This window comes from Polyodon spathula, chromosome 3 (assembly GCF_017654505.1).
Source record: "Polyodon spathula isolate WHYD16114869_AA chromosome 3, ASM1765450v1, whole genome shotgun sequence".
Lineage (NCBI taxonomy): Eukaryota > Metazoa > Chordata > Actinopteri > Acipenseriformes > Polyodontidae > Polyodon > Polyodon spathula.
In genome coordinates, this window is record NC_054536.1 from 76,698,261 (window position 1) to 76,726,106 (window position 27,846).

Below are 27,846 nucleotides of genomic sequence, written 5' to 3' on the forward strand. Positions count from 1 at the left end.
ACCTCCCCCCAAAACACAGCCATCAAACCATGACTGGATACAATGAAGATGATGAATGGTTAACGCAGTGGCACAATGCCACCAAAAAATAAGAAAAGGATGAATGAAAAGTTAACTGTATCACATTTCAAAATCATCACAAAATCTGGCTGAACTCCAAGGCAATGGACAGTAAAAAAAAAAAAAAACAGCCACCAATTACCAAAAAAAGATACGTTTTCTGGGGGTCAAGAGAATACTACGTTTAGCTGCAAAGTTCAGAGACAGTCTCTCATAATCATAGCAAGTGTGCCAAAAGCATGTCCATTACACAAGTCTGAGAGTGCACAATTACATCAATATTGTTTTTTACATACATCCAAGTACAACATCTGCCATAGAAAATGTTCCCCAGACAGACAGGGATGAAGAATTACCTGTACAGCATCACATTATAAGGCAGGAAATCAGGTAGAATCTGTTTGATTATGCGGATTGGCAGCCAAAGCATTAAGAGGACAATTGACCCAAACACGACCTGAATAAAAATAAATACAAAATAACCAACACCTATTAGTATTTGATACAGAAAAAAACACATTTGGGAAATAATTTAAAACACAAGGGAAAACTTAAGTTCTTACCACTGATAAAATAAATCTTCGAAGATGTCTGTATATAGGCAGGTGAATCATTTCTTGGACTGGATTAAAATCTGGGTCATTCAGGTTTCTCAGAAACCATAGCACTCCCGGTCTCAGCACCTGTAATGTTACAGTCAATGTTCACATTAATTTATTACTAATGCGCTTACTGCATTTGAGCATACTGCAGCTCAACATCACCCAAGTGCGTGTTTTATTTTTTTTTTTTTTAACAAGCGTTAGTTGACTTACAACATAAAACTGGTATGTCTATAGCAAATATTTAGTCTTCTGTGTTTTCAGTTTAGTCCGAATTTTACCAAAAAAATTATAGGATTTTTTTTAATTGGACGCCAGTTTTTACTGATTTACACTGGATTTTTGTTTATTAATCAATATTTTCCTGGTACTATTTTCTAGGAAAAACACAATATTTTGATTAAAATGCTGTTTTACTTTGATGTGGTTCTCAGTCACTTCACAAACATATTATCACCTGATTATGTTGGCCAATCAAAGTCTGATTATTGTGGCAATTGCTTGTCATAGTAACAACTAGCTTGATCAAAAACTAAATTGAAATAACTACATGAAAATATAAAAATTTTAGTGGATGACGAATGGGGAGAAAATGTAAGTCAGTTTATGAATATTCGAAAGAAAACAAAGCTTTCTAACTATACAAAAAGCAAAAATAGCAGGAATGGGGCAGAGGAGGCATATCGTTGCAAATACTACTGCACTGAGGTACATGTTCGCGTTGACAATGAAAGAACATACTGAAAAATAAGCAACACATTAAACTAAAACAAGTGAACTGAGAGACAAGCAATCCATTTATCCGGCTTTTACACATGCTTTAATAAAAAGAAAGCGCAGAATGACTGTGTTAATGAGTTTGTCAGAGCGCTGTGCTTTGCTGGACAGCCACTGTTTATTGCTGAGAGGTATGTATTGGTGACTTCGTGTAACAGTACTGTCCGTAGTAAAACACAGCCTAACGGCGACAATCAACCGTAAATATATCACAGAAAATGGTGATGATTTAGTTGTCCATTTTCTTTTTTTTTTATGATTTCAAGGCGAATAAACCTGGCTTGTTTTGTGCTAATGTCACATTCATACCTTCTGTAGATACTATTTCTGTCAGAGTACCACCTAACTTAGTAAAATGTGGCTTCGACTTGCACAGATTCTGCTTCATCATACATGCCAGGGACATTATTAATCAAAGACCAGAACTGCTATTCCACATCTAAAGTGTTTTTTTTGTTTTTTTTTTTTTTTTTTTTTTTTTTTTTTCTGAGATTCTTCCCCCCCCCCCCCCCCCCCCCCTCTGATTTTTACCAATTTTTTTACCGATTTTGTCCCTATTAAAATAAACTCCAAAAATTCACTACATATATTGAAGAGACCAATGACTAAATTATACAGAAGCCAGCTGAACATAGTATAATTTACTCACCTCTCGAAGTAAGAGAATGAAAGATGCAAAGTAGAACACATAGACCATTCCTACTAGCCAATGCAGGAACATAGTAGTGCCTGGTGCTGATTGGAAACTCACTTCTCGGTCCTTCAATGAAGCATCAAACATTTCCTGCGGACCCAACAACAACTCTGCCTATTAGTGTTACAAACAAAATATATACACACAAACACACACACACACATATATATATATACACACACACACAGATACAGTACTGTGCAAAAGTTTTAGGCAGGCGTGAAAAAATGCTGTAAAGTAAGAATGCTTTCAAAAATAGACATGTTAATAGATTATATTTATCAATTAGCTAAATGCAAAGTGAGTGAACAGAAGAAGCATCAATTCTTCTAGGTACACTTGCACAAAGTCAGGGATTTTGTAGGCATATAGTCAGGTGTATGGTATAATTGTTTAATTAAACAGGTGCTAATTATCATCAATTCAATATGTAGGTTGAAACACAATCATTAACTGAAACAGAAACAGCTGTGTAGGAGGAATAAAACTGGGTGAGGAACAGCCAAACTCAGCTAACAAGGTGAGGTTGCTGAAGACAGTTTACTGTCAAAAGTCATACACCATGGCAAGACTGAGCACAGCAACAAGACACAAGGTAGTTATACTGCATCAGCATTGTCTCTCCCAGGCAGAAATTTCAAGGCAGACAGGGGTTTCCAGATGTGCTGTCCAAGTTCTTTTGAAGAAGCACAAAGAAACAGGCAACGTTGAGGACCGTAGACGCAGTGGTCGGCCAAAGAAACTTACTGCAGCAGATGAAAGATACATCATGCTTACTTCCCTTTGCAATCAGAAGATTCCAGCAGTGTCATCAGCTCAGAACTGGCAGAAAACAGCGGGACCTTGGAATACCCATCTACTGTCTGGAGAAGTCTGGTCAGAAGTGGCCTTCATGGAAGACTCGCGGCCAAAAAGCCACACCGCTGACATGGAAACAAGGCCAAGCGACTCAACTATACACGAAAACACAGGAACTGGGGTGCAGAAAAATGGCAGCAGGTGCTCTGGACTGATGAGTCAAAATTGGAAATATTTGGCTGTAGCAGAAGGCAGTTTGTTTGCCGAAGGGCTGGAGAGCGGTAAATGAATGAGTGTCTGCAGGCAACAGTGAAGCATGGTGGAGGTTCCTTCCAAGTTTCTGCAAATGGAGTTGGGGATTTGGTCAGAATTAATGGTCTCCTCAATGCTGAGAAGTACAGGCTTATCCATCATGCAATACCATCAGGGGAGGCATCTGATTGGCCCCAACTTATTCTGCAGCATGACAGACCTCAAACATACAGCGAAAGTCATTAAGAACTATCTTCAGCGTAAAGAACAACAAGGAGTCCTGGAAGTGATGGTATGGCCTCCACAGAGCCCTGATCTCAACATCATCGAGTCTGTCTGGGATTACATGAAGAGAGAAGCAACTGAGGCTGCCTAAATCCACAGAAGAACTGTGGTTAATTCTCTAAGATGTTTGGGCAAACCTACCTGCCAAGTTCCTTCAAAAACTGTGTGCAAGTGTACCTAGAAGAATTGATGCTGTTTTGAAGGCAAAGGGCGGTCACACCAAATATTGATTTGATGTAGATTTTTCTTCTGTTCACTCACTTTGCATTTTGTTAATTGATAAATATAAACTATTAACATGTCTATTTTTGAAAGCATTCTTACTTTACAGCATTTTTTCACACCTGCCTAAAACTTTTGCACAGTACTGTGTGTGTGTGTATATATATATATATATATATATATATATATATATATATATATATATATATATATATATATATATATATATATATATATTGTTCATGGACTGCAATCTTCAACTCTCGTCATAAATTTTCGATTGGATTCAAGTCAGGACTCTGACTGGTCCACTCAAGAACATTAATTCTCTTCTTGTTCATCCACTCCAGTGTGGCTTTGGCTTTGTGCCTCGGGTCATTGACCTGCTGAAATGTGAATTTCCTCCCCAGTCTTTGGTGACTCAAACAGGTTTTCCTCGAGGATTCACCTGTACTTTGCACCATCCATTCTCCCCTCTATCCTAGCAAGCTTCCCAGTCCCTGCTGAAAAGAAGCATCCCCATAACATGATGTTGCCACCACCATGCTTGAAAGTTGGGATGGTGTTGACTGGGTGATTTGCAGTGTTGGGCTTGCCACAGACGTAACGTTTAGAATTTTGACCGAAAAGTTGTATCTTTGTCTCGTCTGACCACAAAACCTTTTCCCACATGTCTGCAGTATCATCTACATGCTTTTTCGCAAACTCCATACGTGCTTAAGGTTGAGCCTTTATGAGTAATGGCTTCTTTCTTGCCATCCGTTCATACAGGCCAGATTTGTGTTGGGACCAGCTTATTGTTGATGTGTGAACACTGACTCCCACCTCAGACACAGAACTTTGCAGATCTCTCAAGGTCACTGTTGGCTTCAGTGACATCCCGAACCAGTTTCCTGCTTGCCCAGCAGCTCAGTTTGGGAGGACAACCTGATCTGGGTATGGTCTGGGTGGTAGGATGCATCTTCCACTTCTTAATGATGGACTTCACTGTGCTGAGAGGGATAATCAGCACCTTTAAAATTTTCTTGTACACTTCTCCTGCTCTGTGCATCTCTACCACTTTATCCCTGACTTGTTTCGAAAGCTCCTTGTTCTTAAAGGTTGCTTTGTTGGATCACTATGTGCGTTGCAGCTAGAAAGTCTTTATATATCTGTGGGAAATTAACTACAAGTTAAACTACTTTGAGTACACACAGGCTGAAACCATTTCACTAATTCTGTAACCTTTTAAACAAATAATTTGCAACTGAGCTGATTTAGGGCTGCAGTAGCAAAGGGATTGAACACTTATGCAACTGAGATTAATCTGTTTTCCTCTGTAAATCTTACTTATTTATATTCTATAAGCATTTTTTAACTTTATCAACATGGAGTATTTTGTGTAGATTCTACATGTAAAGTCTAATTTGAAAGTGTCGTGGAGTACGCTCAGGTGCCAACAAAATGTGAAAACTTTGCAGGAAGGTGAACACTTCTGCAAACATCTCTCTCTCTCTCTCTCTCTCTCTCTCTCTCTCTCTCTCTATATATATCATGTTTTCTGTATTAAAGCTATTTTGTTACATGTGATCAACCTGTACGCCACTGGGCTAAGCCACAGCTGTATTTTTTTATAGAGCAATTTTACAGCACTGGGAAATCATTAACCACCTTGTCTTGGTTATTCAAAAAAACAAAACAAAAAAAAAAACAACAAAAGGGCGATTGCTCCAATCCACAGTGATTCCTTGTGGCTCACCTCAGCACGGTATATGTAGATCAACTTCTTAGTTTACTTGCAACATCAACACATTCTTTTTTCACAACAATAAAACACATTTAACTGGGCAAACGCCTAAGCGGTTTAAAATATTACAACAATGGAAAAAAAAAAAAAAAAGCAGTTATGAAATCATTTTTTGCAATTCACTTACCAAGGAGCAAATATCAAGCCACCAACCACAAATGAGAGGAAACACACCGATTTCCACAACAACCAGCAATGAAACCTTGAAGAAAGAATAACTACAATTGTATATCTCATGGTACATTCAATTGAAAGTTTGATCTCAATATTCTAGAGGAAAACAACAATCTGACTACTAGGCCATTACATTTTATATCACCAGATGAAATATGGCCCAGCATACCCTTCTCATTACTGCAACACTTTACCATGTGCCACACTGAGCAACCATGAACTAATTAGCACAGGTCTCATAGTCGTAGGTTCATTAATTCTCTGAGCTAGGCCATTACAGATTTCAGCTTAAAAAATTCCTGTAAGTTAAAAGTTACCTTGACAACGATATAGCAAACTCCCAATAAACGTCGGGATCTTTGGAATTTCACTACTGCTGCTAGTCCCTGTTCAATCTAATTAAGGAATAATGTGTTATACAGAAATCGGACACATTTCTATAGCTTCAAGCAATCATGTTTAATTTAAAGATTTACATGCAGTATGTAGGTTGATTAAAATGACTTAGATCATTTGGGGACTGTTTAAAATGCTTTTGTAGAAAATAATGTTGCAGATTAAAATTAGAGGAAGTAAGCACCAAATTAAGAACCCTAACATGTCCCAGTACCAACCAGCTTAGACTTTTTCCTGTTTCCATCTGCAGTAAGACACAGACCTGTATTTAATAAGAAACTAACACCAATGTTCTCATGACCTCTGAAAACTGCTTAACCATCTTTTACTACAACCTGCTTACAGAGAGATGGGAGAGGACAACAACAAAATCTGTATGCTCGCTGAGAATTGTTATCAGAATATGGGGTTTGGGCAGTGGAACTGCAGTTAACGACAACCCCACAGGTTTTTTTATACTTGACTTTAAGGATTAATTACAACTGCTGACCCCGTCTCTTATGCTAGAAAATAATGTTTGGGTTGAAAACTGTAAATTAGACATACTGTATTAGGTGGTTACTAAAGTGAAGTTGCAAGAACTTTATAATGCACATCCAGCCTTGCACTCTAAATCAACTAAATGTCAAAGCAGAAGACTCCGCATTCAGTAAAAAGGATACGTGACATACAATTAAAGTTACAGCCAAGAGGACGTAGCCGACAATCGTTGTTATCAGGCCTTCGAAGTGAGAAGCTTGGACCTAGCAGAAAGAAGAAAACAAAGTAGATCAGTAATATACATACAAGGTTACTACATTACAGGTGTCAGAATAATGGAAAAGGTGACTATGAATCTTCAGCCATACTATGTAACACAACAAAATGAATAACAGAGACACAGTCCTCAAGATAGAGCTTTCAATAGCTTTGTCAATTGGTGTCAGTACCGTGATAAACAAATTCTCTCTGATTATGTGGAAAAGACTCACTAAATGACACAGCAATAATTAGCCAATTAGAAGCTAGAGCATGATACCCTCAAACTGTGCGAAGGCATGCCATATCAAGTTTCACCACAGCTTTATCAGCATGACACAGGAACACATCACAACCAGGGGAAGCAACTCAAAAGTGCAATAATCAATCAATCTATCTAAGGGGCTCTCAAGTGGCGCATCCAGTAAAGACACTTTTGCGACTGCAGTCAAAACCCAGCTGGATCAATTTACGATAATACCATAATGTAATAGCGGTGCTGTACTACTGCATTAGTTTTAAAACTGAACAGCCATGTTAACAACAACAACAACAACACCGGAATATGGCCAATTCATGGACGCAAAGAATCCCGCAGCATGATGTGCATTTAACATTAATAACTGTTTTTAAAGAGAGATTCTTTTTTGTGTTATTATTATTTCAATGTTTCCAGTACTGAAATAGGTTACAAAAATCTACCTATCTGCATAGACTAAATGTATGTGTACTACATAGTATTTAAATATGCATCATGCACTTAGTGCCTATAGGAAGTATTCACCCCCTTGGACGTTTTCACAGTTTGTTGTGTTACAACCTGAAATCCTGATGCATTTAAATTTGATTTTTTTCCTTTGATTTACACAACCTACTCAACACTTTCAATGTGTGAAAAAATGGGTAAATACCTGAAACGTTTTCATTAGATAAGTATTCACCCCCTTTGCTATGACACTCCTAAATAAGCTCAGGTGCAACCAATTACCTTCAGAATTCACACAACAAGTTAAATAGAGTCCATTTGTGTGCAATAAAAGTGGTTCACATGATTTCAGATTAAATACACCTGTCTCTGTAAGGTCCCACAGTTGGGTAGTGCATTCAAAGCCATTACCATGAAGACCAAGTAGCTTTCAAAACAACTCTGGGATAAAGTTGTGGAAAGGCAGATCAGGGGAGGGGGTATAAAACGATTTCAAAAGGCATTGAATAGCCCTTGGAGCACAGTCAAGTCGATCATTAAGAAGTGGAAGGTATACGGCACCACCCAGAATCTGTTTAGAGCAGGCTGTCCTCCAACCTGAGCAGCCGGGTAAGAAGGGCATTGGTCAAAGAAACCACCAAGAGGCCAATGAAAAACCTACAGCGTTCCATGGCTGAGATGGGAGAAACTGTCCATGTGTCAACAATAGCGGAGGTACACCACAAATCTGGCCTGTATAGAAGATTGGCAAAAAGGAAGCCATTTCTGAAAAAAGCCCATGTAAAATCCTGTTTGGAATTTACAAAAAGGCATGTGGGAGACTCTGAAAATATGTGGCAAAAGATTCTTATCAGGGTAGAGGGCAGAATGGATGTAGCTAAATACAGGCAAATCCTTGAGGAAAACCTGCTTCAGTCTGCATAAGATCTAAGACTGGGACAGAGTTTCACCTTTCAGTAGGACAATGACCCCAAGCACACAGCCAAAGCGACACTGGAGTGGCTTAAAAACAAGAAAGTGAATGTCCTAGAGTGGCCCAGTCAAAGCCCAGACTTGAAGATTGCTGTTCACCAACAAACCCCATCCAACTTGACAGAGCTTGAACAATTTTGGCAAAAAGAATGGGCAAATATTGCATGATCTGGATTTGCAAACCTGGTAGAGACTTACCCCAAAAGACTCATAGCTGTAATTGCTGCCAAAGGTGGTTCTACCAAGTAGTGACTCAGGGTGGTGAATACTTATCTAACCACGACATTTCAGTTTTTTTTTTCTTTCATTAACTGTTGTTTCAAACTAAAAAGTTTCTTGCCTCTTCAAATTATTCAGTAGGTTGTGTAAATCAATTGAAAAAAAAAAAATCCCACTTAAATGCATCAAGATTTCAGGTTGTAACACAACACTGTGAAAACGTGCAAGAGGGGTGAATACTAACGATATGTGTTTTTTTTTTTTTTTTGTAATCATTACCCCAAAAAAATAAATAAATAAATGTATGTATGTATGTATATAATAATAATAAAAAAATAATATATATATATATATATATATATATATATATATATATATATATATATATATATATATATGAATGGTCTCAAAGTGAAATCCTCGCTCAGTAAAAGGAAAAATACATGAATCTGGGTTAAATTTCCTGGTCTTTCATTTAGTTCTATAAACCTCCAGGGCACGGAGGGTGATTTTTTCCCCATTCTCCAGAACACTTCTGTTTCTGAACATTGTTAACAATCAATCAATTTTATTTTGTATATAGTGTCTTTTACGACAGGATAAAGGATAAAAATACATATTACAAAAACAACAAGCAGTAAAAAAAAAAAAAAAAAACTGAATAAAACCAAAAAAGTTAAATATGTAAAAAAAAAAAAAAAAAGATAGAAAAATTAGGATATACTGTAAAACAGGATTTTCTTTGCGGCAACTTAATTTCGCTAATGGCCTCCAAGGTTCATTTTTGTTGCAATAACTGCAATAATAATTGCAATAATTTTCTTTTAATGTACGGCACACGTATGAATAATATTTCACGGCACATTCATTTTGCAGACTTTTAATAAACGTGAAATTAGCAAACATTTCTTGCTCGTGAAATTTTCTTGTTTTACATTATAAGCTATATTATAAAAATGTGTTTTTAATCGTTTTAAAAACAGCAACAATGGGAACAATATGGAAACAAGAGAATATCGGCACATCCAGTTGAGAATGCCAGGCTATAAAAATTCGTTTTTATCTAGATTTGAATGCCTCAGCTGAAGGGGCTTCTCTAATTGTGATAGGCAAGTTGTTCCACTGTGTTAGGTGCCACATAACTAAAAGATCTACCTCCTTTTTTTCTGAACAATAGGTACCGACAGTAACCCAGCATCCAGTGATCAGAGTGGACAATTAGGGACATAGAGTTCCAAAAGATATTTTAAGGTATGGAGGAGTAAGCAACACCTTAAAATCTATTTTAAAACTAACCGGCAGCCAATACAAAGACGCCAATACAAGGGTGTCATGCTCTCACCTCTTGACCCGAGTTAAAATTCTAGCAACAGCATTTTGTACAAGTTGGAGGTAAGAAATAATGTTGTGGTTAGTCCCAATGAAAAGACCACTGCAACATTCAATCCTATATGATATAAAAGCATGCATTAATCTCTCCGAAACCTGCCTGGAAAGAATACCTCTGTCTTGCAATATTTCTTAAATGAAAAAAAGGAAATTTTTGTAACATTTTTTATGTGTGTTTCGAAAGAGAGGTCTGTATTAAATATAACACCTACGTTTTTTATTTCTGCCCTAAAATCTGTACAGAGTCGATCAAATAAAGCACCAACCAACTGGGTTTTTTTTTTTTTTTCTGAGGTCCCAGTATCATCACTTCTGTTTTGTCTGAATTTAACATTAAAAAGTTATTCAACACAAGGTATGCAACATAAACAATCTAAAAATGCTTGGTCTTTTACATTTGAAAAAAAACCTTTACTTAATAGGACAGTTGTATTAGTCAAGTGGAGAGAGCTGCCAGCCAATTCTCATTAATAAGTTTATAAAACCCTTCAAAACAGGAAGTCTGTATCACATCAGGTTTCTAAAATGTGACAATGTGACAGTGGGAGATAGCTAACTGAACCCGCTATAGGCAATGCTTAATAATTGTAAAAAAAGTACAGAAGTGTACTGCCCTATGCTATTACTTACATATTCTTCAAAGCCAAGTCCAACCACAGAGAAGTGACCAATGTGATAGGGACAAAATGCTGAAATACACAAGAACATTATTCAAACAATGAGTTAACTGCACTAATAGTACTTCTTAATGCTGATAATGAATTTGCTGCTGGGTTTTTGAATTAATCATATAAACTGTGTGCTATTTATCAACATTAACAAATTATCTTTTCATATAATTTTTTTTTGTGGATCTTTATAATAAATTACACTAAGAACAAAATCGATCCACACTGTGTTAAAATATAAAATAAATGCCTTTGTCAGGAAATCAAAACTAAATGCAGACCCAATATGGCAAATTTAACTTTAGCTGCATTAGGCACTGTCATCTCAGACCTAAGCTTTAATCAGCAATATGAAATATACATACCAAACACAAGAATGAAGAGTGTATTTAATGAAACAACCCAGAAAACATGTTCCTAAAAAAAAGAAAAAGAATACAATACTTGCAGTAACATTTATTAAAAGAATGAATTGTCATCATCATCATCATTAATAAACCTGGAAATCAATTTAAATGCTGAATGTTATTGATAAGACACACTATACTTGTATGTGTCTAACATGCACAAACATCTTTAGTGGATTCAATGGTATACAGGAATGTACAAAGATATGGAGCAGCTGTCTACTGAGCCTTTAAGGAAGCTTCACTGTGTCAAGTTTTACACTTCAAAAAACCTAAATGTGAACACAGCAAAAATACAGTTTGTATTATTTAAAGCCTTTCAAAACAAGTTTTAATTTGCTCTTTTCCATACCAGAAAAACCAAGGAACCATCCAGCCCAAGCATCTAAAAGAGAAAAAAAAAAGATTGTAATATACAAATGAGGTGAATTAAAACTGATGAGGACTAGTTGACGTCTGCGTCTCAGTAGTCCTGTGGGCGAGTGCTTAACACAAGTGTACAGATATACTCTCGCGTTCACATGCTTCTTTTAAAAAAGTAGTGAACAAACATTGATAACACCGTGTAACAATTTTTTTTTTTTTTTGGTTCCTGGGTAGTAAGTGTTATTTCCTAATTGCTTATGCCTCAAAAGTATAGAAAATGGCTATTATTCCCCACAAACTTTGCTTTTGTGACCAGGACAATGATATTTTGAAATTTACCTATTTTCCAGAACATTCCAGATAGATTCAATGCTGAGTAAACTTGGAGTAACTTCTAGAACTTTCTAGAACTTTCCAGTAATATAAATAGTAGTATAAATACAGGGGCCTTAAGCCCACCAGTTCAGTTTAGTTCCAGCTGCCTAAGTGGATACATATCTGCATTTCTCTGAGATGGCATCAAGAGGTCTACAAGGCATATTTCGGCATGCCTGTCGGGGATCAAGACAAACCCTGGGCACCTCATTTCACCTGCGAGCACTGCAAAAAAAACTCTGGAAGGTAAGAGGGACAATTGTTGCTCGGAATTTAATGTTATAAAATTTGTTAAAATTTTTAAAATTGTAAAAGTTTTTAATTTTAAAATGTTTTACAATTTTCAATGTTATTGAAAAAATATATTATATATGAAAAATGTTGCGAGAATCTCTTACACATTAGTCATGGGTGAAATAAATGTATTTTTGTAGGATGGTACAGAGGGGAAAAGAGAGCCATGAAGTTCGCTAGCCCAAGAATTTGGCAGGAACCCACTGACCACTCAAGAAACTGCTACCTCTGCATGGTGGATGCTTCCAAACGTCTGACTGGCAAGAATGCACCTACTATCACGTATCCGGACCTTCCTTCATCCATCGCCCCTTGCCACACTGCCACGAGCTCCTCGTACCCACTCCACTGGAGAGAGAGCAGCCGTCTTTAGAAGAGAGCAGCAAGTCAGAGAGCGAGGAAGACGTTGTAGATCCAGATGACACTTTCAGAGGTGGAGCTGAGGAGAGAAACCCATACTACCCCAACCAAAAAGACCTCAACGACTTGATTAGAGATCTTGGTCTCACCAAGTCCAATGCCGAGCTTTTGACGTCTAGGCTCAAGCAGTGGAACTTGCTGGATGAAAGTGTGCAAGTCGCAGATCAGAGGAAGCGTCACCAACCTTTTTCCAGCTTCTTCACCCGTCAAGATGGGCTCTGCTTCTGCCACAATGTGACCAGTCTGTTCGAGGCAATCGGAATCGCCTGTAACCAGAATGAGTGGCGCCTCTTCACTGACAGCTCATCCAGGAGCCTCAAAGCCGTGCTGCTCCATAATGGTAACAAGTACCCGTCTCTTCCCCTGGCTCACTCGGTGCACCTCAAAGAGGATTACAACAGCATCAAGACCTTGCTGGACACCTTGAAGTATGATGAGTACGGCTGGGAGGTCATAGGAGACTTCAAAATGGTGGCATTCCTGATGGGTCTCCAAGGCGGTTTTACCAAGTTCCCCTGCTATCTTTGCCTTTGGGACAGCAGGGACACCAAGGCGCACTACCACAGGCGGGACTGGCCACAGCGGACCGAGTTCCCTGTGGGGAGGAACAACGTCAAGTGGAAGCCACTGGTGGACCCCCGGAAGGTGCCGATGCCACCACTGCACATCAAATTGGGCCTTATGAAACAATTTGTCAGAGCTCTAGATAAGGAGTCTGCAGCCTTCAAGTACCTTCGAGACTTCTTCTCTAAGCTGTCTGAGGCAAAGGTCAAAGCCGGTGTCTTCGTAGGACCACAGATAAAGAAGAACCTGGAATGCAATGAATTCCCCAAGAAGCTCACTAGTAAGGAGAAAGCGGCTTGGAACAGCTTTGTCACAGTGGTTCGGGGCTTCCTGGGCAATCACAAGGCCGAAAACTATGTGGAGCTGGTTGAGACTCTGGTGAAGAACTACGGCACAATGGGCTGTAGGATGTCCCTCAAAGTCCATATCCTTGATGCTCATCTTGATAAATTCAAGGAGAACATGGGAGCGTACTCAGAGGAGCAAGGCGAGCGCTTCCACCAGGATATAGTGTACTTTGAACGCCGCTACCAAGGACAGTATAACGAGAACATGATGGGAGACTACATTTGGGGGCTGATTCGTGAAAGTGATTTACAGTATAATCGTAAATCTTGAAAAATTACTCACTTCTAAATCTTTTGTAGTCATTTTTGTATTACTTTAGTATAAATACATGTTAATTTGGATTCATATGCTTTTTTTTCTGACTTTATGTAAACGAAAAGACACAAATTCGCCCGTTTTCTCATTGGAAATAGGTAAATTTCTAAATATCACTGTCCTGGTCACAAAAGCAAAGTTTGTGGGGAATAACAGCCATTTTCTATACTTCTGAGGCATAAGCAATTAGGAAATAACACTTACTACCCAGGAACAAAAATTGTGTTACATAGTAAACAGTCACTCAAAACTGAAACCTCCCTTCATCTCCACTTGTCATGCCGGATTTTGCATTACTTTGAGATATGCGAATGCATCAGCGTTTCATTGAATTTTGTCCGTGTGATGACTTACGCTATTCATTCATCGCTGTGGTTTAACTGTGAAGTTCGATATAAACAAAAAGTAATTTTTAGACATCAACACAGTATAAAAATGGCCATTTCCTCACATTACGTTTCACTTTTCAATTATGTATTTCTTTTTTGAAAAAGCCCAATTGCTTGAACACAACACACTTATTTGGTAGGTCGATCTTTAATCAGTGTAAAATATTCAGGTATTGAAATGTATAGATTTAAGGGATGCTTGCTTAACTATGTCTTATTACTAATGTATTCGTATTACAAGATTTAGTGTAAAATACTAGAACAGCAATTTCATATGGTCCGTTTCAAAGAAACGTAATGTGAGGAAATGGCTATTCACTTGAGCTATTTTTATATGGTTTTTGACATATAAAAAAGATTTAGTTTATGATACTGAAATGTCACATTTAAACCATGGCGATGAATAAAATGAATAGCATATTGCATCTTTGAAGTAAGTGTGAAGAAATTTTACAAAAGTAGAGATTTATACCAGGTTGCAAACCCCCACCCCAAAAGAAAAAAAAAAAAAAAAAGATGATTCACAAACACAAGGAACACGATAGAGAAAAGAGACAGCGCACTCTTCAGTAACCTGGCTTCACAATTTGACTCGCTGCAGTTAGCCTACACCTTCAGAAAATAAGATGTACTGCAAGGTGTGTGTCCAGTATGACAAAAGCCAGAGTGGCACATTTGTGACTGGGTCGTCTACCTTTAAGATAGTCGATTTTAAAGCACATGAAAAGTCATGTAATCATTATAACTGTGAAACTGATGAAGGCAAAGATGAAGGCACAACAAAAGCGTAACAATTACTACACACCATAAACACCTCTGTGATTTTAAAGCTAGAAGTGCTTTTTAGAACAGCTCATGCCCATGCAAATCATGCACAACCGTATTCTGATTTTGAATGGACGAGTGACCTGGATGAGGCAAAATAATTAAACGTGGGGGAAATCTAAAGAAATTCTAAACAGACACAGGAGTGAATACACACTATTGTGAGGACCCACATTCCAACCCTGTTAATCAGAATGGCAACTGTTAAATATTTGTTGGTTCTCTTGGTCGGTTCTACAGATAGTTCCATTACTGAGGCAGCGATATGCCATGTGAAGTATGCTGTCAATGGTGTTGTCCACACAGACTTTATTGGGGTTTGGAATGCGGGGGAAGGCACCCCAAACAGATGTTTATTCTGACTCAGGAACTTCACATAAAGACTAGCAAGTTTACATAAGGACTAGTCCTTAGAACTAGTACTAAAATTGTGCTAGTTTCTAACCCTGTACAAATAGAACTACTTTTGATAGTCCGAGGTTTACATTACAAAAGGAAAAAAAAAAAAATTTCACACACTTACGCGCTCCCATGTAAGCTCCTCAGCAGCCCGGTCCCATTCCAGTGCATTCCAGTTCATATCATCTAACAGGAGGAAAGTTAAATAGATATGTCTTATTTTGGTAACATTAGCTGTGAATTTGCGTCAGATTTGATGGAGGCTTACATGGTTTTACACATAATCTGTGTTACACTGCTGGGCTTTTTTTTGATAAAGTTAAAATATTTGCTGCTATTTTGTAACATTATTACGTAATCTTAAATTCACTGTGGTTGTAAGATCATTTTTCTTTAAAATGTTTACTTTGAATTCAATTACTGGTTGGGAAGCCCCAAAAATATTTATTTGAGAGGTGCCAAGTCTAAATTTAGTACCTAGAACTGGAAAATAGGTTAATTGTTAGACAAGGCCAAAGAAGACATAAAATAGCATTTAGATTTGTTCTTAGACAAGTTAAAATTTAAATTAACAACAGTGACCTTGTGAGTTTTAGTGCTCAGTGCTAATCAGGGTCTTTGAAACTCTCTGTTAAAATTCAGGACTTCACTTTCAGTCAATGTCCAGACATTTTATTAAAGAACACTCCCTGACAAATACGTTTTTGGAAGAAATGTTGTGGCTATTTGTTTTGGTTTTAAAATATTTGAACATTTAACAGTTTAAAAACGGTCAGGACCTTGTGCGCCATTGTTTGCATCAGCGGCATCCTCAGCCGCTGGGTCATCTTCGTCATCGTTATCGGCCTCCATGTCCTCGGCAGGGTCCACCTGGATATCTGGAATCTCTGCCACCACTGCATTTTCCGCAGGGGGGTTAGGGGGTGGTGGCGCTGGCACATTCTCTGCAGCCCCATTCCCTGCACCAGGGGCCTGTTTCAAAAATAGAGGATGCAATACTGTAGTTTGTCAAAAAAAAAAAAAAAAATAGCAGCTTCTATTTTTCTCAAATATAAAAGTACACAAACTCAGTTTTCATTACATTCCTGCCAACAAGAACTTGACAACTGCCTGAGGAAAGTAAACTTATGGTTTTATTTGTAAGTGCTCATTATTTGCTTTTCAGAATCCTCCTCTCCGTTTGGTTTGTTCCTGCACTTACCTCGTTTGGCAGACCAGCTCCATTGGCAGGATGCTGCTGATTCTGGTCTAGCCACAGGGGGGCACCGCCATGAACAATCTGCTCTCGTAGCCAGACCAAACTTATAAATGCACAGAGCGTACATGTCACCACAAAACAGCCTTGTAAGCAGTCTGCCAACACATTTTCCCTGAAACAAAACACAAAATCATGTTTGTGAAATTGTGTGTGTGTGTATATGTGTACATATATTACAACAGATTGGACACTGAATATGGAGCTGTTGAATTGCAAGCTTGAAGAAAAGCAATAAAGAAAATCACAGAAAAAAAAACAAAACAATATGCCACGTCTGACAAGAGAGCAACGCTTTCGTGCAATCGGCATGTTGGAGGCTGGACTATTTGTGTATTTAATTAACTGTATTAAGTGACCACCTGTCTAATGCGACCAGCGACCATAATTCTGTTAACAAGCAATGGACTCAAACCTGTATTAAGCATCCTTACACAGAGCTATTGTTATAAGAAAAATATGGTTTTAAATGGTACATCCTAAATTCAACAGAATACGGTAACAGTTTTAACTGTGTTTTATCCATAGTCAACAAAACTACAGCACTTTCTTGTAAAGGAAGAGAGAAAACGTGAAGAAACAAAAGGTCCTCCCTAGATGACAGAATTAAAGTTATTAAACTTCTATAACGACATTAAGTGCCAGAAAAACTGCTGAACCATTAGGCACTAGAAAGACGCAGATACAGCATTTTGAAACGGAAACGGAAAAGTTTCAGGTTTATATCTTTGTTCACGTGACCGTGTTTTGGGACGATTCAATATCTTAATTAAACTGCTAATTACTAAACAAAGTTGTTTCTTTTTACCTTGATGTCTGTTTCACCTTCTTCATTATTCGGACAAATGAGCAAGCAATGCCATTAATCACTGCCCCCAGATGCTACTTTAACTTGCATTTCATTCTCACACTTGCCTGGGAACTAGGTAGCTTGCAACGTGTCCGTTTCGTGTTGTGTTGTTCTTTCCCGCTAATTTAACAGAATGTTCTCATAATTAGGATGTAGCAGCTCTCTCTCTCTCTCTCTCAGCAGTTAAACGAGGCAGTCTTCCCAGCGACAGCGAGTGGAAGCGACAGCGAGTGGGAGAAGTACAGCGTGGAAAAGTACAGAGCAGTTTCGAAGCAGAAAGGAGAAATTGCATCTTGAATTGCTTTAATCAGAAAACAGAGGACATTGGGGAAACACAGCCGCGTGTGTTTTTCTGATAACAAACAAGCTGAAACTCGGAGCAGCTGATTCAAATTCAGCGCCGTTTTGAGACACGGGCGAGGGGAGGAGCCGACAGCACAGCAGAACAACGCAGTTAAACGAGGCAGTCTTCCCAGCGACAGCGAGTGGAAGCGACAGCGTGGAAAAGTACAGAGCAGTTTCGAAGCAGTTTGAAAGCAGGTTGACGGCTGCAGAAGAAACTAAACTTCAAAAAAAAAAAAAAAACCCTCAACATGGTCTTCAAGCCAGTAATCTGTGACACCTGCTTGATGTGGGAAATCCGAGAAAACCCAGCGGAGCTAAACCAAGTGTGCGTAAAGTGCCGCGCGATCCAGGATTTGCATAAACTAGTAAGTATGCTAGAAATGGAGCTGGAAGAAGTGAGACAGCAACAAGATCTTGAGGAACTGGCACACCCACAATTCATGGAAGTCTGCATCACCCCTAACAGACTGAAAGCCACCAGGGAGATAGAAGGTCAGAACAGCTGGGTTCAGGTAGGCAGAAGCAGGGAAAAAAAGAAACTTCGTCAAACACAACCACCAGAAATCAAAACAACCAACAGATTTGAGTCACTTCAGAATTGTGATGAGCAGAACCAACAACAAGAGAATGAAAGGAACAACATCCAGGACCCCATTGACAGTGGTGACCAGACAGCAAAAAGAAGGGAGGTCATGATTGTTGGGGACTCCATATTGAGAAACACAGCAAGTTCAGTTCGCAGTTTGGACCCCCTTACTACAACAGTGTGCTGCCTTCCGGGAGCCTCGGTCAAGCACATCACTGAAAACGTGGACAGGCTCCTAGAACGAACAGGAGACGACCCGGTAGTAGTCGTCCACATCGGTACAAACAACATTGGAAGAGACAGACCAAAATCCCTGCAAAACAAATTCAGAGAGCTAGGAAGGAAATTAAAAGAGAAAACCAAAACTGTGGTATTTTCTGGTATACTACCCGCACCTTGCAAAGGACCATATGGACAGCTGGAAATAATAAATCAAAACCAATGGTTGAAGACGTGGTGCACACGGGAAGGCTTCACCTATCTTGATCATTGGACCACTTTCTACAACGAGGACTATCTGTATAGACGGGATGGACTGCATTTAAATAACAAGGGAACTAGTCTACTCGGAGAAAAGATCCTCGAGCAGGTTCGGAAGCATTTAAACTAGAAAGGAAGGGGGGAGAAATCAACAAAAAAACAGAAGGGAGACCGCATCAAAACAAGAACAACAACTCAGGTAAGACAACCATTAAATGTATTTATCTAAATGCTAGAAGTATCAGAAACAAAATTCTAGAACTTGAAGCTACTGCACTAACAGGTAACTATGATGTGATAGGTGTTACAGAAACGTGGTTATCTGAGAGTGATGGGGACGAATATAATATTTGTGGGTATACACTGTATAGGAAAGACAGGCAGGACAGAAGAGGAGGAGGGGTAGCGCTATACATAAGAAACAGTCTTGAAGCCCAGGTGTTAAACCTGGACAAAGAAAATAAAACCGAATCAATATGGGTCAGAATAACAGACAAAAATTCAAAAGGCATAATAATAGGAGCATGCTATAGACCGCCAGATTCAGACGGTGAGCACAATAATCTGTTATACAATGACATTAGAAATGTGTGTAGCAAAGGAGAAGCCATACTAATGGGGGATTTCAACTTCCCCCAAATAAAATGGGAAAACCCGGTGGGTAGCGCGAAGGATGAAATAGAAATGGTGGAAATGACAAATGACTGCTTCCTAACACAATTTGTGAAGGCACCCACTAGAGGGGAGGCATGCCTTGATTTAGTCTTTTCAAATAACGAAGATAGAATAACTAAAACAGAGGTCAGAGAACCACTGGCAAACTCAGACCACAACATGGTCTCATTTGAAGTGTTTTTTAAATCCTCAAAAGTAAAGACTAAAGCTAAGGTTTACAATTTTAGAAAAGCAAACTATGAAGGTATGAAACAGAGACTAACAGAAGTAGATTGGAGTAAAATAGAGAAAACACCCACAGAAGAAGGATGGTTGTTCTTCAAAAACGTAGTACTAGAGGCGCAAAACAATTATATCCCTAAAGTAGACAAATCTAAATGTAAAACTAAATTGCCAAAATGGTTTAATAGATCAATTAAAAAAAATATTCAGCGAAAAAAGGCACTTTACAGAGCATTAAAAAAGGACCAAAAAGAAAGTACACAGAAAGAGTACACAGAACTGCAAATGCAAGTCAAAAAGGAAGTTAGAAAGGCCAAGAGAGAAATAGAAATGAACATTGCTAAGGGAGCTAAAACCAATTCCAAAATGTTTTTCCAATATTACAACAGCAAGAGAACATTCAAAGAGGAGATTAAATGTTTAAGAGATACAAATGGCAAAATCGTAGAGGAAGAAAAAAAAAAAAAAAATAGCAAATATGTTAAATGATTACTTTTCACAAGTTTTTACAAAGGAAGATACTGACAACATGCCCCACATGTCATCCAGTTCCTATCCAGTTTTAAATAACTTTAGCATAACTGAGGCAGAAGTGTTAAAGGGACTAGGAGCTCTTAAAATAAACAAATCCCCTGGGCCGGATGAGATCCTCCCAGTAGTACTCAAAGAAATGAAAGAAGTAATTTACAAACCGCTAACCAAGATCATGCAGCAGTCTCTTGACACAGGGGTGGTACCGACAGACTGGAAAATTGCAAACGTAATACCGATCCACAAAAAGGGAAACAAAACTGAACCAGGTAACTACAGACCAGTAAGCCTGACTTCTATTATATGCAAACTTATGGAAACTATAATAAGAGCCAAAATGGAAAATTACCTATATGGTAACAGAGTACTGGGAGACAGTCAACATGGTTTTAGGAAAGGGAGATCGTGCCTAACTAACTTGCTTGATTTTTTTGAGGATGCAACATCGATAATGGATAATTGCAAAGCATATGACATGGTTTATTTAGATTTCCAGAAAGCTTTTGACAAAGTCCCGCACAAAAGATTAATTCTCAAACTGAACGCAGTTGGGATTCAAGGAAACACATGTACATGGATTAGGGAGTGGTTAACATGTAGAAAACAGAAAGTACTGATTAGAGGAAAAACCTCAGAATGGAGTGTGGTAACCAGCGGTGTACCACAGGGATCAGTATTAGGTCCTCTGCTATTCCTAATCTACATTAATGATTTAGATTCTGGTATAGTAAGCAAACTTGTTAAATTTGCAGACGACACAAAAGTAGGAGGAGTGGCAAACACTGTTGCAGCAGCAAAGGTCATTCAAAATGATCTAGACAAGATTCAGAACTGGGCAGATACATGGCAAATGACATTTAATAGAGAAAAGTGTAAGGTACTGCACGCAGGAAATAAAAATGTACATTATAAATATCATATGGGAGATATTGAAATTGGAGAAGGAATCTATGAAAAAGACCTAGGAGTTTTTGTTGACTCAGAAATGTCTTCATCTAGACAATGTGGGGAAGCTATAAAAAAGGCTAACAAGATGCTCGGATACATTGTGAAAAGTGTTGAATTTAAATCAAGGGAAGTAATGTTAAAACTGTACAATGCACTTGTAAGACCTCATCTTGAATATTGTGTGCAGTTCTGGTCACCTCGCTATAAAAAAGATATTGCTGCTCTAGAAAGAGTGCAAAGAAGAGCGACCAGAATTATTCCGGGCTTAAAAGGCATGTCATATGCAGACAGGCTAAAAGAATTGAATCTGTTCAGTCTTGAACAAAGAAGACTACGTGGCGACCTAATTCAAGCATTCAAAATTCTAAAAGGTATTGACAGTGTCGACGCAAGGGACTTTTTCAGCCTGAAAAAAGAAACAAGGACCAGGGGTCACAAATGGAGTTTAGAAAAAGGGGCATTCAGAACAGAAAATAGGAGACACTTTTTTACACAGAGAATTGTGAGGGTCTGGAATCAACTCCCCAGTAATGTTGTTGAAGCTGACACCCTGGGATCCTTCAAGAAGCTGCTTGATGAGATTTTGGGATCAATAAGCTACTAACAACCAAACGAGCAAGATGGGCCGAATGGCCTCCTCTCGTTTGTAAACTTTCTTATGTTCTTATGTTCTTATGTTCTCTCTCTCTCTCTCTCTCTCTCTCTCTCTCTCTCTCTCTCTCTCTCTCTCTATATATATATATATATATATATATATATATATATATATATATATATATATATAGCTAGAAGGGGCCAGACATATGGGGCATTACCATTTATTATGGACCTTTATTACAACCAAATGGTCCATGCCTGGTAATGCCTGATGTGGAGGGTCTTATTGCTTTTATACTTCAATGTTGCAGCACAATTAGAGTTATTTATTTTAACGGATCCTTCTACGTAAGCACTCTGAAATTAACTTTCCACAAAATACAGTCCTCAATTATAACAACGTTGTCTATAAGCTATTCTGCCACGTTTTATCGCTCACTATGGTTGGTACTGTACAACCAAGTCAACGATTTGCCATTTTAAACTACTGAAACTTTAAACTAGTTCAGCGTGCACATTAAATTTAAGATGGACTTCTGGTTAAATAATGAGATGATAATTTTTTTAAAAAAATTTTAAGTTGTTGTTTCAGACATCATTAAGTTGGGTTCAAATTGATTGACAAAATCAATTTAGATATTTTTTTTTCTGTGTAAATCTAAAAATACATTTGACCACTTGGCTAGTAGTAGTAGTTTTTTCAGTTTGTCCGACAGTACTACTTTCGTTTTTACAGCATCGGTAGACATCTCTGAGGTGCTCATACTATTTTCCAGGAAGGTTTTGAGTTACCCATTCTTCAATTAACATGTTATTAATAAGATTAAAATAATTTTGCTACAAATAAAACTATCAGAGTAATATTATTGGATTTCGTTTTGTGATGCAGATACAAACATTCTAAGGGTATATACCAACGATTATATACCTCTAGCTCAGCCAATCAGAGTGCAGGGAATCTTGCCATGAAATATATATACATAAACACACACAATTTCTACCACAGTTGGAAAAGTAACAGAAACCAGTTACTGTTCCCTCATTTTTGAATAAAATAGGGACACAAAACAAAAAATCTATTTCGTAATACATATTTAATAAATTAGTCAGGCCTAAGAGACAATGAAACTTACGTTGATAACATGTCTAATGGCAGTGTCAGTAAGGAGCTCACAGAGCCAGTAAACAAACACTTGTAGATACGACCTGTTGGAAAAGACAGTAACTACAAGTTAATACATTAAATGCAGTACTGATAGGCAAGGAACTCTTAGTATAACTTCATGAAATAGATTAGTATTTTTTGCAGGAGGAGACCAAAGCACAACATGACCCAATTAAATTAAATTCACAACTTAGTTCATATTTTCATCTGGCTTCCTAATGCTTACTTCCCATTTTGTGATACCCCCCCCAAATTCAGTTATTGAAAATAAGGGTACTTCCAACCTACACGTACTTCCAAAGCTTTCGCTCAGGAGTTATTTAGTACAGATTGACATGGAACTGTCTTTGGCTGTTGCTGGCTTCTTTAAAAACAGTGTCATTCAAGACTATAAGATGTTCAAAAATAAGTCATGCTTTGTGAATAAGGCCCTATATTCCAACATTATTCTTCACTTGTGACGAAACAGCCACTACCAGACAACACTTTTAGTTGTCCAAAAATCTTCACAAAAATGCTCTCCGGGCAGCGATTAAATATTTTAAATAATTTAAAAAATCTATTTGTAACAATGTTTTGATCAATTCCAACTGCACAGCAGTAACAGTGTAAAGAAAGAAGTACTATAAACATGTGCTACTTACATGCTGTGAGAGGTACGACTCCCAACCACGCAAAGGCCACAAGCGTGTAATGAAACCAGTATCGTATTGCTGTGCCGATACTTGTTACCAGTCCTGCAAATATGTCCTGGATAGGAAGCCGTGAAGGCATATCTGGAGAATAAACTTTATATAAAAAAAAAATAAATAAATAAATAAATAAATGTAAATACTGGTACATACATTTAAAAAAGGGGGAACAGCAAGTGAACAAAAAGCAATTCCTTCCACAAGTTAGTTTACAGTATTGAATTCAAATAAACACGTTAATAGCGTAACAAAAACAGGTAAAAACAGACAAGACAAAAGCAGCAATATGTACATGGCAAACAAAACACCAGATACAGCAAAAGTGTTTTTTTTTTTTTTTTTTTTTTTTTTTTAAACATCCATGTTGAATTAACCCTGAGAGACGTTGAACGCTTTCCTTCAAATATCATTTTTATCACTTCGGGACTTTTAGGATGTTTAAATACACTATGACCTACACATATCTTCCTCCATTAACTAACTCCTAAACCATGCTGCAAGTCTAAAAAGCATTCTCTGCATAAGGCAACAATGACAGAAACATCAGCAGAAATCATAAACCCGTAATAAGGCGACTTACTTGGTGTGAAGGCAAATCTATGCTTGCATAGTTCACAGTACTCCTTCCTGCTGTGTTTCAGCCACTGAACCAAGCTGAAGAACAAAAAGGTTCATGAATTAGTGTCGTGACAAATAACCAAATCAAAGTTTTACTGCTGGTTTCACAGACCCAGACTAGCATTGACCTTGGACTACTTTACATTAGGCAGGCCAAGACCAGTCCCAATCATAAGTATGACGAGTTAGATCACAAGTTTGACCTTGCAATTTGTGTTCTTGAGCTTATAAATGTAAACAAATATATGTCTGGTTTCACAATATTTTAATTAGCACTAATCTTGGAATACCTAACCATACTGATTCCCAGTTGCCTGTCTGGATGAAAATAAATTGACTATATGACCAATAACACTCGCAGAAATAACCCGAGTTGCATTACTTAACCAATATAACAACATAGTAGGCCTTTAGTTTTGGGATTGGCTGGCGAATAATAGGGCCTGAGGCGTAACAAACATTTTTTTGATGCTGTTAATTTTAAAACAGTTGCCATCACTGATCAAATTAAATATTTCACATACCGTATTCCTTAGAATTTGAGACACCCTTTTTTTTAACCATGTTTTGCTTCTCAAAAACAGCCTGCGTCTTAAATTCGAGTACAGTGTAGAGGTGTGTGCATTAAAATCAACAATAAAAGACGTGACTACCCGAGTACACAAACAGCAATGTGACTGACTGCCGAGAAAAGACAACAAAGGCGTCTGCCCGAATACACAAGCAGCACCGTGACACTGCTGAGAAAAAAACAAACCAAGCTTCCTGAGGAATTCCAAGAGAAAAGGTTTACAATTTCAGGATTTCTAACAAACAGTACCAGTTTGGACAGATCGGAAATGCCGATCAGACCCTGTATTTTTCGACATGCCAAGCAACATTCAATGCTGTTGTGGGTGCTGGGTTACATGTTGCCCGAGTGTTGTGTCGTGCTTGCTGCTGCCAGGATGTGTGATGCCGTAAGTGAGTGGTGTGTGTGTATGAGAGAGACGCCATCCTAAGTATTATACAGTGTGCAGCACAATAAAGAAGCTCTGTGGTTAATCTGCAACAACACTGTTTCATGTCAGTTTTATAAGATACAACAGTGTAATTGAAGTTGTATCTTTGGAAAAGCGGAAACATGTTGACTCATTGGTAAGAAATAATAATGATGTACTACTGATTTAACATTGTATTAAACTAATACTCGGTGTTGACCACACTGTTAAACCTGCACGGAGAGTGGATCTGAGGTTGGCTTTTAACACTGTCTAAGAGTTTGGTTAGCTCAGTCAGAACTTCTTACTGGCTGAACCTTTTAGATTCTAAAAAACCCTCCAAGCTCATTCTGATTTTTCAGTCTTTACTGTAAATCAAGTTTGAGCACAACCAGTTTGAAACACCTGCTATTTGTAAAGATTACTTCCTCTTTCACAAAAAAAGTTTTGCTATTTTGTTGCACTTGTTGTTTTAATAGGAAGTCTCCTAAAGCTGCAATTAAAATTAATTTTGCCTCTACTTTTTGTATCCATTTGCATGTTCTGACATGGCTACAGATCCCAGCTAGGTACTGCTCCTAAGATCATGCAATGGACACTAAATTACACTGAAGAGCAGTAAAAAAAAAAAAAAAAAAAAGAAAAAAATATCAGGAAGGCTACATAGAAAGCCAGACCTTGCCTCTCTCTTTATTGTGCACTGTAGTTACACATCGCTTCCTCCAAAAACAAAGCGAATGAGTAGGCACAGTAATGTAAAAGTTAATCATTAAAGTTTTACATACTGTGACGCATTTAAAAAAGGATCACAGATTTTTTAGTTGCTTTTGTGCACTGTGACATTAGGGCCTTATCAAGCACTATATTCTGCAATTTGGAATACTGACTTTGGATACTGTTTTAATTCTGGAAACTGGTGTTTTTTTTTTTTTTTTTTTTTTTTAATCTTTTACTAAATTGCATTTTACTTTTGAAGCAGTTCTGTGCATGGGTAACATTTTGATTTAATTTTGCTGTTGGGTCATTAACTGGGAATTGTATTATCAATACAGTCCACAGGTTGTCTTTTGGCAAGTGACATTTTGCAGAATCATATCGTTCTGAATTGAAATACTACTTCTGTTGAAAATATAGTATAACTACAGTACATCTAAATGGAAGCCTACTTATTTTAGAACATGGTCCTTTCAGCTATATTTTTTGACATTGTATCTTTTTTGTGTTCCCTGAAAAAAAGAGACTGCTGTGTTATTCCCCCAACAGGTGGCTTACAAATTTCAATGACAGAATCAATGTCTCCCTATACAGTTCCACAAACCCGTACCAAATGTGTGTGTGTGTGTGTGCGTGCGCGTGCGTGCATGTGTGTGCGTGCGAACAGGGCAGGAGCGATTTGGGTGGTAGGGGGCAGGTTACACCATACGCGTCACACTCGTTTGACCGTCACTGAAGTTAAAATTTTATAGGGATGTATATGAGTGCTGACTGTATTGTATACATTTACACATCAATCTGACAACTCTTGACATACTTTTACTATTCAACAAAGGTTAACTAATTTGTTTAACAGTGAAAAAATAAACATCTGCAACTTTCAATCATGTACGATCTCCCCCAAAACACAAGTTTACTCACCTTATACTAACAATCACAGTACTATCATTAATATAATAAATCAAAAGAGAAGGTTCCTAGTTTCAAGAATTTGGTATAAAAAGTTACATACATTAAGGTAATCGCAGACATCAGTGTGACATTCTATAATTAATGCCTAGGAGATTCTGGAGACGTAAAACTAGTGTTGAGAAAAGATGTAGGCAGGGTGTTTGGAGGAATAAATAAAAGGTGCACAAGTGATTATTGTACTAGAGAAACAGTAATTTCAGGCAATAACTTTATTTACCAAAATGTAGAAATTATATTTTCAAACTGCACTAAAAAAATAAATAAATAAAAAAAAAACCAAGAAATAATAATGAAAAATGTACTCAGCATTAATTTCCAGTACATCTGCAGCTTCTAAAGACAAAGTATAAGAGGAAGACACAGTGGCAGAAGGATACGTTACATACAACAATGTTTAAAATAGTTTTTGTTTTCTTTTTGTAAAATAAACATTTTAGAAGCACAATAACTCACTCCAGGGTGTGTACCAAGACATATCTTTGCCCTGGTTGTGTGCCAGATAGGCCTCTATCTTCCTGCACACCCGACCGTGGGTTACTATTATTTAACTGTGACTTTATTTATTAATATTCATTAACACTATTTTTATTGAAAAATCATTGCAGCAGAATTGGACAAATTATTTGCAGAAAATATATTGTTCTCGCTGCAAATTTTAGGACATTTTAGAGCTGATTTCCGTGAGGATTACTTATACATATATTGATATCACAGCACTTACAGTGATACACTTTGAAAAATAAAGCCTCTACATTTAAAATGATTAAACTTCCACA

The 27,846-nt window shown here is 37.7% G+C and overlaps 1 protein-coding gene across 3 annotated transcripts in view; it reads right to left on the bottom strand.

Annotated features, from left to right (window-relative positions):
* LOC121313425 (E3 ubiquitin-protein ligase MARCHF6) overlaps nt 1-27,846 on the bottom strand; it is a 38,167-nt gene that overhangs the window by 7,577 nt on the left and 2,744 nt on the right. For all 3 annotated transcript variants that reach the window (XM_041245949.1, XM_041245948.1, XM_041245947.1), the window contains exons 3-17: nt 24,367-24,440; nt 23,739-23,882; nt 23,063-23,135; nt 16,642-16,810; nt 16,220-16,412; nt 15,565-15,626; nt 11,498-11,530; nt 11,104-11,155; nt 10,701-10,759; nt 6,709-6,789; nt 5,968-6,036; nt 5,604-5,678; nt 2,089-2,223; nt 624-743; nt 417-517 (exon numbers count right to left, since the gene is read on the bottom strand). In XM_041245949.1, coding sequence (XP_041101883.1) covers nt 417-517; nt 624-743; nt 2,089-2,223; nt 5,604-5,678; nt 5,968-6,036; nt 6,709-6,789; nt 10,701-10,759; nt 11,104-11,155; nt 11,498-11,530; nt 15,565-15,626; nt 16,220-16,412; nt 16,642-16,810; nt 23,063-23,135; nt 23,739-23,882; nt 24,367-24,440 — 1,440 coding nt within the window. The remainder of the gene's footprint in view (nt 1-416; nt 518-623; nt 744-2,088; nt 2,224-5,603; nt 5,679-5,967; nt 6,037-6,708; nt 6,790-10,700; nt 10,760-11,103; nt 11,156-11,497; nt 11,531-15,564; nt 15,627-16,219; nt 16,413-16,641; nt 16,811-23,062; nt 23,136-23,738; nt 23,883-24,366; nt 24,441-27,846) is intronic.